This window comes from Alligator sinensis, unplaced genomic scaffold, assembly GCF_000455745.1.
Source record: "Alligator sinensis unplaced genomic scaffold, ASM45574v1 scaffold13_1, whole genome shotgun sequence".
Lineage (NCBI taxonomy): Eukaryota > Metazoa > Chordata > Crocodylia > Alligatoridae > Alligator > Alligator sinensis.
Window position 1 is genome coordinate 2426823 of NW_005841909.1, and position 12745 is coordinate 2439567.

General features: G+C 41.5%; 1 protein-coding gene across 6 annotated transcripts in view; it reads right to left on the reverse strand.

The window, feature by feature from the left end:
* The window catches only part of PPP2R5E (protein phosphatase 2 regulatory subunit B'epsilon), a 108581-nt gene that overhangs the window by 12534 nt on the left and 83302 nt on the right, over nt 1-12745 (reverse strand). For all 6 annotated transcript variants that reach the window (XR_003092853.1, XM_014517445.2, XM_025197940.1 and 3 more), the window contains 6 exons: nt 10965-11057; nt 5209-5339; nt 5066-5125; nt 3174-3282; nt 2182-2235; nt 2039-2089 (listed from right to left, as the gene is read on the reverse strand). Coding sequence is in view for 5 of the 6 variants with exons in the window: in XM_014517445.2 (XP_014372931.1) it covers nt 2039-2089; nt 2182-2235; nt 3174-3282; nt 5066-5125; nt 5209-5339; nt 10965-11057 (498 nt within the window). In the remaining variant the exon portion in view is untranslated. The remainder of the gene's footprint in view (nt 1-2038; nt 2090-2181; nt 2236-3173; nt 3283-5065; nt 5126-5208; nt 5340-10964; nt 11058-12745) is intronic.

Genomic DNA, 12745 nt, shown 5'->3' on the forward strand with positions numbered 1-12745 from the left:
AGCAGAATTAGAGAACATTTTTTAAAAAGCTGGTTCTGTGAAACTAAACAGAATTAAGGAAGGGGTCCTTTTTCTAGCTGGTTATCACTGCACTTGGATTGATCATTATATTCATACACTTATATATATATAGGTAACCCATACAAATTCAGAGACCATTTACAAACACCAAACACATCCTGTAATCCTGCAAGTACTTCCACTCATGTTTAACTTTATTCAACCAAGCAGTCACATGAAAGTCAACAATACTACTCATGTGTTGAAAGTTCAGTGTCTGAGTGTTGTGAGATTTTAATCTGAAGTAGCTGCATTAAAGCTATGAACAATATAAAGCGTCATACTCTTTCTTGCATACAAGCTACTGCTACATTCCACGCTTTGAAAACTTTACTAATATCAGGGCTCAGCAACCTATGGCCCGCAGACTGGATCCAGCCAACAGTAGATCGGGAATTGGCAGCATGTACCCGGCACTGGCAGCAGTGTCCCCAGGGTCCTTGCACCTGCCATGTTCATGTCAGGTTTTTTCCTGTTGCAGAGGCAGCAAGCCCAGGGTCTGAATGCCAGGGGGTAAAGGGCTGAAGCTCATGGCAGGGGCTGGGTTTTGAGCAGCAGCCTAAAATGGCAAAAAGGTTGCCAATTCCTGTTTTACGTGTATGCAATGCCACTGTTTGACAGCAAAGGTCTAAGCAGGTACTGGAACAACTTTGGGATTCAGCGTCCATCTACAAAGCATAATGCAGGGCCATGCAGAGAGGCCTGAGCAATCGCTGAAAGAGCTTGCGTACATTAGTACAGCTCTCTTCCTCCTACCCTGTTCAATAACTTCTCTGTAGGGCTATTTAGTCCGGTATATACTGCTTCTTACATCTAAGCTGGCTTCTTCAAAGCTAGCACAAGTGTTTCTACATGGCACTGCATTGTGCTATGTATCCTTCACAAACTTGCTTGAACTCCATATAACTGTGAAGTTTCAAAGAATATCTGCAGTAGTAACAGATGTCAAGGGGAGAGTGGCCAAAAGGGACTGGGGGAAGACAAGATTTAATCTGAGTTGAGGTTAAAAGCCTTGATCTGCGAGATGCTCTGCACTTAAGTCATGCTGACTTCAAATGAAGTTGAAAGTGCTTGCTATCTCACAGGATCACACCCCAGATGTCTGGTATAAATGAGTGACTAATTCTAAAATCTCTCTCCTGTTATTACTTGTGGATGTGCCTAGTGGTAGATTTACACATAAAATGCAAGGGAGACAGATGCTGGCACTTGCTCCCCATCCTAAGCATCCCAACTGCTTGCTTTAAGGAATCTAGATATCATACTAGTATATCCGAGCTGAAATCTTTGCCTTGCTGAAGACAATGGCAAAACTCCCATTGATTTCTACGGCTAGAATTTTACCCATAAAATAAATGACATCTTCACCTAACATCTATCGGACCCAACTTTCTAACAAAACTCCTCCTGTGGTATAAAAAATTATCATGGTTTAACCCAGGATGTGCAAGAACAAATAAGATAATGTCCATCTGCGTATGCAATTACATGCTTAGCGGATACAAGCATGGTTGCAAATGCCAACTGCCAATAGCCTCTTTAGCCCGCTGCTCTTTAGCTCTGACACTTGCCTCTTTAGCTAAGTGACACTCATGCTCATACAATTTTTAAACAGAATTTTTCCATATATGCCCACAAGATTCACTTTTGCTCCTAATATGGAAAAATCACTCCCCCTTGTGGAATAACATTTATATCAACATATGATTTTTATAACAGAGACCAAACTGGCATCAGCTTGATGCTTCACCTGAACATTCAACATTATCCCAAAAAAGAAGGGTTCAAATACGAATAAATCATAAGTTTGAAGAGTATTAGTTAGACCAATGACCAAGTCCAGTACAGTGCTTAAGAGAACTGTGTGTCATATCCAAAGCCAAAAATCTGGCGGCTCCTCCAAATATCTTCAGTTTTAATCTGTGGAATTAATCGGGTTCATTTCACAAACACATTTCAGTACAGACACACAACTTACCTCTTTCTGACTGCAGGTTTTTGGCCAGAATTTCATTAAGCCTCTAATGACCTAAATTAAAAAGAAAGCAAATTTTAATTTTAAAATTTTATAATTGGGTACAACAGACATTTCAGATATCAAAATACCAAATAAATATTTACTGGTTCTGTGAGTGAAGGATCTTTCTCCAAGAACTGTACTATGCAATATGCCAGCTGTGAAGAGGAGAAAAAAAAATTAGGACATTTTTCTCAAGGAACTCAAAAGAAAATATTCCATAATTAAAAATCCATAGAGTAAAAACTTATTTAAATTTAAATAAATATAGCTTATTTAAAAGTTATCCCATTTTAAACTGAAGCACAGGGGAATACTCCATCCAAATTCTAGTTTACAGTAAAGAAACAACAAGCTAGATATTATAACAAACAAAAAGTAAAGAAAGAGCATGTCCAAGTACATTCTGGAACAATTTGAATGTTATGAGTTCCATCTGTACACCAAAAAAACAGTGTTTTGAAAGGCTCATTGTTCTGTGAATGTTTCTTTTACACTTTTGGCAGCATAGCATCATGACAACTCACATGAGATGACCTACTACAGCCAAAATCTGGCTTAATAGATTAAGCAAACAAAGCTGTATCAGCATTAAAATGAAGAGGGCACTTCCTGATATCAGGGAGTAGGAAGATGGGCATTGCTTCTACAGAACAGGCCTAAAAAAAAGGAGGCAGCTAGATGCACCAAAGGAGATTTTGAGACTGAACAAAGAATGAATGTGATAGGTCTTCTGCTACTGAAACAGGCTCCAAAGAGAGTGTAAAGATCAGGACAGGTTTAGAACAGAAGTGCAGAGAAGAAGAGAGTGTAAAGAAGTTCCTAGGTAGAGAGAAAGACTGGGGATTGGGGAAGAGATTCTGTATAGTTTCAGAACTAAAATATTTGACATGTTTTACTAAGGGTGGTGTGAAACCTATGTTTTTTAACAAACCCCCAGCTACAGAAATAGGACATGCTTATTTGTAAAATGCTTCTTCCTTTAAAAACCTTTCCCTCCTATTTAGACTAATTTATTTAAGCAATGGATTTCCAAAATCAAATCAAGAGCACTTTCTTGTTCTAAACAAATAAAAAATAGCTGTGTAATTTCTACCTGCGCATGGAAGAGCGATAAACTCCTGACAGTATGTAAGGGAATCAGCACCTTCACCAGAAACTGTTTGTGCTCTGCCTTCAGAGGTAAAGCAAAACCATTGATAATACTAGAAAAAAGAAAAAGAAAAACATGTATTAGTGACATCAAAGAAAATTTACAGGCACTCTTGACAAGAGCTTTCTAAATAAATGGCTGCAGAATAGACTAAAGGTGTGCATAGAAGCTCAGGCAGCTCAGAGGGCTGCTGGACCACCCTTCTCTCCACAGTCCCCACACCCCCCCGCCACCAGCTGGCAACCGTCAGCAGGAGCTGGGGGGGAGGAGGGGGATGAAGCGCCCCCCACATGCCCCCCCGCTCTAGCTACCCCTGCTGGGTTCCTGGGGGGAGGTATCTACACAGCAGAGAGGGGCTCCTATCCCCCACCCCCACGTGAGCATTTTGACAGCAACAGAGGCTGTTGTACCTGTTGGGGCGGGAGGGGGAGGGAAACAGAGCCCCCCCACTTTGTGGGCCCAGCAAGGCTACCGCTTGCTGGGGTCTTGAGGGGAGCCAGGCTGGGCCCATGAGATGGGGGAGCTTTGTTCCCCACCCCCCTCCCCCCAGTTCCAGGCGCATCAGCCTCTGCCACTGTCAAGATGCTCACACAGGGGGGATGGGGGAGAATGGGAGCTTCCATGCTACACATACCCCCACCCCACAGCTACCCCTGCTGGGGTTTTAGGGGGAGTCAGGCCAGGCCTACATGGCAGGGGGGGCTCCCTTCCCACTCCTGCTCCCCATGCAAGCATCTTGACAGCAGCAGAGGCTGCCATAACCAGAACTGGGGAGGGAGTGGGGAGGAAAACTGATCCCCCCACCTCCCACCTAGCCCAGCTCCCCCCAACATCCTAGCAGGTGGCTGCTCATCATGCCGAGCCAGCACAGTGGGTAGAAGGTGGCCAGGAGCTGGACCTGGAGCCCCATGCAATGCAGCCAATGCATTGAATACACACTGTTGAGCTGCCCAGCTACAGGCTCCCCCCGCCTGGCTGGGCACCTGCTGCCCAGCATGCATGCCCATGGCATCCGTACGTTACCTGCTCCCTGGAGCAGCACAGAAGGAGGAGGTGGGGGGAAGCCAAGCAGTACCTGGGCAGCTGTGGCAGCACTCCCCCAGGAAGCTGTGTGTGCTGGCTAGAACTAGGACCAGGGTGCTAGTGTCTGATGGGTACAGGGCAGATGCAGGTGGAAGCATGGGGAGGGCTGTCCCGCACAGGCTCGGCCCCATGCAGTGCACCACAAGGGGCAGCAGCAGACCAGATACAACCAATTGACAGGCACCCGTCCACAGGATGGATCCAATCAACTGGCGGGTTAAATCTGGCCAGCATTTTGCCCAGCCCTGTGTTAGACCCTCATATGTGCTCAATATGCGTAGTTAGAACGTCTGAAATGCAGTCTGCCCCGCTGTCCTGGCTATGCAGCATTTAAGCTCTTACATGAGAATAACTCTATGAGCAACTGTACAGCGCTGGTGCTCAATAGATATAACTTTTCCTCTTTGGTAACTGACTGTTGAACTGACCACAACTGTACTTATCCAAGACATAAATCTAACATGTTAATAACTATTTAGCTTGCTCAAACAAAACCTGCAAATATACAAGGCAGAACAAAAGGCACAGCTTGTACTGTAAGGAAAAGAGGCTTTCTGTAACACATGTGCAATTATAGTCTCTTTGCAAAGAAGCTTTCAAGATCTTAAATGCGTGCCTGAAGTTAGACATGGGCAAAAAAAACCTTTTTTTAGGCTGAGCTTAATGTAACATTTTCATTGCCAGGTCTCAGGCGAACTGACATTTTCAAAATGAATGTCTGATGCAAGTTAGGAATAAAAAGGTTCACTTACCTTCCTAAAATTTCCAGCAGTTCAGCTACACCATTGAAATGTTCAGTTTCATAAACAAACCTATGGGGAAAAAAGCATATTTAATACATACTTAGTCTTTTAAAACATCTACCAGCCAACAGCTATCTTCTCCCAGCACTTACCGTAGAAAAATATTGTTTATCTGTTTTCGGATAAATGCTCTAAGACCAAGAAATTTGCCATAAATTCTGTGTAAGACTGTTTTCAGGTAGTCTCGCTCTCGGGGGTCTTCACTGTCAAACAGTTCCAAAAGCTTTTGTCAAAACAGAAGAGAATAAATTTAGAGTTGGACAACTAATAACAGATAGTGAATTGGCTTGATTTTTAATGTATCCTTCTGCTTACATGCCATTAGATAAAGGTCCTGTACGTGCCCACACAGCTGCCATATATGTGGTGCCTTTTTCTATGTAGTGGGCTGTAGAGACGTGATACGCAACATCTAGCATGCACCCAAGTGTGTCATGAGCACTACGCTCATTGTCATCTCTGCCAAGGCTACTTCAAACATTAGAAACCTTCAGAAGCAGATGTCATCTTATTAGTTTACTTGTCACCCATGCTCAGCAGTCATTCTCCTTAAAACAGAGTTATAACTTATATTAAACTAATGAAAATGAAAAGTAAAGTAATAAAACTTTTGACAGGAACATAATCTTAAAAAGAGGTTAATGAGCACTAGAAGAAGTCAGCCTACTAATCCATTATCCCTTGGGTCTGCAGATACTAGAAATTATGGTTTCCTCTTAATCTGTCCCCACCTTTCTATCACAAGTGTAGTTTAGCCATTGCTGATAATTCACCTAAAGAGCTCTGACTGCTTTTTAGGGCTCGTATGACTTACGTAGCAGAAAGCCCTGTGAGCTCCCATGCACATGAGAGCTGTGGTGGCTAGATCTGCTACCTGAAGAGCATCCCAAGCTGGAGAGGTTAAGGGACAGAGGCCAAATTAATAACCAAAATCCTCCAGATCAGGGAATGGGCACTGTTACCCCACAACATAAACTTCAATTGTTAAGGAACTCTGAAATGAACCCAGGAAAGAAAAGAAGTGAATACTGACATTCCAAATGAGGCAGGTACATTCAGTCAACTACGCAAATACCAGCCAATGAATCTCATACACGCTGTACAAAATGTATCCTGGAACATTTGTACCTAACGTCACCATTGTCAAGCCTTTAAAACAAATTAAAGCATTTATCAATGACTCCACTTCCTCCTGAGTAGCTGACCTAAACTGGTGATTCTCCAGAATGAAGAAAAACAAAACAAAACAAGCAAATAAGACTTAACTGAAAAATATGAATACCAATGTATCAACACAGCCCTGTCTAGTTAATGATCAGATTCCTTAAATGGAGACAGGCATATGCTGTACCCATATATAATACATGATTTTAAATGACTCATAGTTTATAAAAACTATCAGCTCTCAGGCTTTTTCCCCCCCTATTTTTTCCCCATTTCAAAGCACACAATACTTTTAATGGATGAGTGATTTTGAGGTCTATGTTGAAGAAACTGGTATTAAAAAAAAGAGTTGTTAACACTGTTCTGCCAAAGAGCTTTCCTTCCTCTTGTCTGCTGTCACATCTCCCATATCTGTAACACCCATCCCCAAGGCTGTTTACAGGTTTTGTGCATAATTTATCTTATTTCAATTTCACAGCGGTTGCACTTAAAAACTTGACATTCGAAAGGTTTGCCAACTGATTCTGGGGCTTACTATGGAATATATACCAATATTATTCATGAATTTTTGTGAACGGGACACCTTTGGAGTACACGTGTGGTGTTCATCTTTGTTGGGACCTTATTTTTCTTATCGGTCTCTAAAATATCATTTGAAAAAAGGTGATGCCATAACAATAAACAGGTACATATGTAGAAGAGTTACAGACCATCTATTGTTAGCAATGGGAAAATGAAATAACAATGAAATATTTATACCAGTGATTTGCAGCCTTTTCAGAACTGAAGCACCCCATGTCAGACTTGAGGCACCCCTTGCTGGCTTTTGTGAGTTGAGCAATGCCTTATTTAAAAAACTAATGTATTTATTACAGCGCTTGCCTCCTTGCAGAGAGGCCAGGCAGCAGAGACAGGGCAGCAGCCAGGCAGGGACTGCCTGCACCTGCATTTATCTCCCCGCTCTTCAGAGCACCCTTCCAAAGATCTTGGGGCGCCCTGGGTGACAGTCACTGATTTATACTCTGTAAAACAGTAATCTAATGAATAGTTTCTTAAATTATAAGTGGGCATCTGTCAATCACAAAAGTTTACAGGCACCTTCAAAGACCTCTAAGAAAGAAAAAGAGGAACTACTATTCAAAAATCATGCTTTCTATGTGGTAAAGAGATCTATTAATTAACTTGATTTAGGACACGTTCTCATACTCTCCCACAGGGGGAAAAAAAGAGCATAAAGAATTACTGTGTCACCACTGACAAAAATAAAAAAGATGTTGAGGTCTGATTTCAGGAATGCTACATTCGTGTTTGTCTCAAAGATGCCTTTTTAAAAATTATGACAACAATTTTGAGTCGCTTACACTTGCTGTGAGGCTACAATACAACATTTAGGAACTCTGTCAAAACAAAGGAGGATTAGCAAGAGAAGCAAGGGAGTGAAAATAAACGTGTGTCAATCTGATAATCCAGAGCACTTTTCAGAATCCATTAATTTATTAGTTAATTAATTAAATCTTGTCAGTCACCACTTCAATTAAGGGTTCAATAGTTAACATACAAAGAGTAATCATAGAACCTTAAAAAATGAGGGTGGGGAGGGACTTCAGGAGGTCACATCTAGTCCAACCCCCTGCTCAAAGCAGGACCAGCCCCAACTAAATCGTGCCAGCCAGGGTTTTGTCTACCCAGGTCTTAAAAACCTCCAAGGACAGAGACTCCACAACCTCTCTGGGTAACCTGTTCCAGTGTTTTACTACTCTCCTAGTGAGAAAGTTTTTCCTAATATCTAACCTAAATGTCTCTTCCTTCAACTGGAGCCCACTGCTCCTTGTTCTGTCATCTGCCACCACTGAGAACAGTCCAGCACCATCCTCTTTCGAACCCCCCTTCAGGTCGTTGAAGGCTGTTATCAAATCCCCCCTCAGTCTTCTCTTCTCCAGACTAAACAAGCCCAGGTCCCTTAGCTTGTCCTCACAAGTCATGTCCCCCAGCCACCTCACCATTTTCGTTGCCCTCCGCTGGCTTCTCTCCAATTTGTCCACATCCTTTCTTTAGTGGTGGGCCCAAAACTAACACTTTGATATATCCAATTTGTGTTCATGTTTCAACTACAAAACAACGATTTATTTTTAAGGACAGGCTAATGATCCCCATCATTTGCATGATTATTCTGATATCCTTATACCAAATATAACAAGGAATATGGAATACAAATTACTGAGTAGCAACCTACAGCAGTACATATGCTTATTGGGTTACTTGAATACTTTGTCTCTTAGCAACCATTGCCTACCATTTCAGGGTAGATGTAAACAGTCTTTAAAAAATGAACTGCCAAACTACAATCCAACTAATGATATATTGGGTTGGCAACATATTTACATATAAAAACACTAGCAAAAAAAAATAAAAAAAATCAATTGGTATTTTTCTCATTTGGAAAAGTAATTCATCAGTAGGAAGTACTTTATTAAAAAGCTTTTCAAAATTTAAATGCAAGTTCAACAAGAAAAATTTAAGTTGAAGACTATCACGTTTAAGCTATCAACAATTATATTAATAGTGAGTGAACAAGTTGAATTCATTAAATTTTAAATTCCTCTATACTATAAGTGTTGCATGATCACCTCATAAATCCTCATAAAGGTATGATAAAAAAACTTCTAGTATGGTATTGCTTTAAAACCCTTTTTATTACAAATTTAGGCTGAGCTTGTCATTCTGACAACACATTTACTTTAATTAATACTCATTCCATTTAAAAATAAATGGTTACCTAACAAACAAAGCAAGAATAACCTGATTCTCAACAGACATCCCTTCATACTGGCTCATACATTTTTCAAATGAACATTATTTCTAGCCTTAAAACTCCCTCTCTTAATGGTTCCCTGGTTCATTTGACAAACCATACTAGTCCATTTAGCAGACAATCATGGCTAATTGGATTTTTAAAAAGGCCTTCCTCCTTTAGATCCACTAACCTCGCCTAGTGTCCTATTACGAAACTGTGATGGGGCAAGAGACCGGGCTGCCGTTGTGGTGCTGCGAGCTTTCCGTCTATGGGTAGCAAGCATGGCAGCAGCAGCACAGGGTCCCTGGGGACTGCCATTCTGGTACCCCCTCTAATTTGGTGCACAGGACTTCCCCCCCTTCCCTAATTATGCTACTGGTTTGAGGCAGTCAAGGTAAAGCCTAACAAATGTAAGGAGGTCCCTTTGGCAGGATGAGCATGAAACAGAGACTCACTCCATCTGCGCAGTAGTCCAGAGGGGCACTCATAAGAGCTAACTTGGAGGAGGGGGAAAAAAGCAAAGCTCTACTTCCTCCTCTGAAAACCTATGTTCCTACAAAGCAAATGTTACAGCTTTGTGTTATGCAGAAGGTAAAGTAAGCCTGGCCTCCTATAACTCCAGCACACCGTCCTCCCACATGCATCTTTTCCTATGGAAGTTCCCTCCTAGTTGGCTGGGAGACTTAGGAACTTCCCCTGGTGCAAGAGCAAGTGGACTGAAGTTGCCATGTACAAAGTCATTCCAGCCTCTGCTTAGTTCTGTCCTCTGTGGTTCCACGTAAGTCTATAGAGGGAAAGAACAATACAAAGCAGAGCAGGCCTGCAGCTAGAAGTTGCAGGAAGGAGACAAAGGAGTTTATTTTCAAGCTATTTTCCCTTTCGTGCAAGAAATGCCCTTTTTCAGCCCAGCAACACATTGTTCTAGAGAGGTGGCTCTCAACCACAGGGTGCAACCGAAATCAGGGTCACAAGGGGTCCGCCCCTTGCTCCGCCCATCCCGCCTGCGGGGCTCTTCTGGTGCACGGTCTGCGCAGCTCTCGCTGCCGCTGCCCCTGTAATCCCAGCCCAGCCAGTGAGTCGGCGGCAGGGGTTGACACCCAGATTTAGGGTCTCAGCAAAAAAAGGTTTAGAGCCACTGTTCTAGAGCTCTGTTAAGGCCTGGAAGAAAGTGAGCCCGTCAGAAAAGCAGCACCAGTCACAGCTGCTGCTGGGGATGAAGCAGAGCACACGGGGAAGCCAGCCTACACACCAAAGAGGAGCAGCAGGAACTGAGTACAAGACTCCAGACTGACTACTGATCTGCATAACGAACAGACAAGGCCTTCCCCGTTTAGCTCTGCAAGGGAGCTTGAACTTTATGTGGCCTTTTGATTTACTTCTTCCCTGACAACTCCAGCACCACTGTTTTCAGAACACTTCTGGGAGTTGGACTGTTAATCAACTTCTACCCCGTCTGCTCGCAAATAGCTATTGAGATAAAGTGGGGAGTACTTCCATTGTCAAGAGAGATATTTTAACAATTTTTTAAGCCAGAGTTGGAGCTTAGCCAGATAAACTGTCATTGTTTAACACTATGTTTAAACCCACACTGCATAACCTTTTTTTTTTTTTTTTGAACTGCTATAGTCACAACTGAGTTATATAACTGCTAAGTCAAACTTTTTTTTGTTAAGGCACTTCAGAAATGGAGACAATACAAACATTAGCCCTATCTAGCTATTTTTTCCTAGAATGAAAAACTTTTATTACCCAATTACCTTTTATGATGATAGAGGAGCTAAACATTTACACATTCCACTTTCACAAAAAGTGTTACTAGGAATAAAGTGATGTTTGTGATACTAAGTACAGAACTGTCAACACCCTTTTGAAAGAAAATTATCTGCTTACCTGTAATACAAATTTTTGATCTATGTACTTTTTGGCAATGCTGGGTTGGAATTCTTGGCTTTCCAAAAATCGTATGAAAAACTCATATACAAGCTGCAAGAAACAAAGTCACAATTCAGTGTATTATTTGATTTTTTTTTTTTGCCTTTTTCTTCTGCTTTCTTAATTCCTTGGTACAACAAACGTCTGTTTTCGAAGACTTTACATAAAAGGTTTTTTTTTCTGATTTGCCAGTTACCCAAAAGCTAGAAACAATTACATGAACCTAACAAATTAGTCCTGCTCATTTAACCTTAAGCTAGGGGAATTTCATTTTGGCTCCTACTAAAAACAGGCATTTGCCATGTTTGCTCATTGGCTTGTAAAGTTTTCTGGAGTGGCTGGCAAGCACAATCTAAGGCCCTCTGGACTTCTGAACTCATACAGAATAAAGCAATTATTATTTTAAGAGAGTTGGTGACAGTGTAGAAACATGTAATTGTAATTATAAACTGTTCTGAGCAGTATCCCACTATAACCTGAAAAAGAGATGCTGAACACAGAATGAGATTTAACCAAAAATTTCCAACTTGATGGAATGGGTCAGCAAATAATTATTCTCCAACCCTGGGGATCTCAGGGAAAAACATCTCTGCCCATATAATTGAGGGGAAAAGCAAATGACCAGGCCATTTGTGTAGCATGTAACAAAAGCAAAAAAGAAAGCAAAACAGAAGAGACACTCTCAAGCCCTCCTAGGAAAGTAGCTCTGAGCTGCTGCTAGTCAGCGGACTTGTACCAATTATTTCTCTCACACTTTTCCTCGGAGACCAACCATTTTAAAGCATGTCCCCTTTCTAGCTTTTGTAACAAATGTTGGCACTGAAAATAAAATGCAAGCTAAAAATAAAGTTTAAAAAGCTGAAGTCTTTCTGTGCAATCTCCTCTGTATCCAGGTATTCTACACATCCTGCTTTCATTCAGTGGTTTCTTATACAAACAAACAAAAAAGGGAAAGGGAGGAGAAACCTGGAAGAAAAGAATTATTACTCTATTTAATTCTGCACTATGTCAAGGGGTGACAAAGTGCTAGCAGCCCTCTGACAACTACGCAGGTTAGTTTTACTACCACAAAGGTAAAGAGCCAATTTAATACAAAATACCACCATTTGTTCATTTGCATGACTTATGTGAACTACAGCAATGGAAGCAATGAGGATAAGATGAAAAGACACGCAGGGTAGAACAGTACAGATCTTCCCTAAGGGTTTTAATATAGAAAACTATTTTTGTATGATTTAATTATAAATGAGGGAGGAGACCTAATGCATAAGTTTCTACTTCATGGAGGAATAATTGTTCAGCCTACTCCATCTCTCCCAGGTAGACCTGGGACCATGCATAAGAGTGTTTCAAACCAGTTCTTCAGTTTAGAGAGGGACCAGTTATACTCCTGCATTTACAGAAATTCTCAGACTCCCCTTCCTGATGTTACAACTCTTAACTTATTCTAAATTTGCTTCCGGTGTAAGTCATGGCCCTCACTGATATCCCTGGGAGCTATACCTATTTTTGCAACAGATTCATTTGATGTAGCAGCTATTAATGATCTTGGCCCACTCTATAACATGAGCTTGTTTTCTCTGTTCAAATATATTTTGCATTAATTGTTGAAGACACACTAATATATCCCACAATGAAAGTATATGGCAGAGGGAAAAGCAACTCTTGAACAGCAAAGATGGGCAGAAGTGAGCAACTTTCCCAAGCCTCAGCTGAGCAAAGCATGACATTGGTTTTAT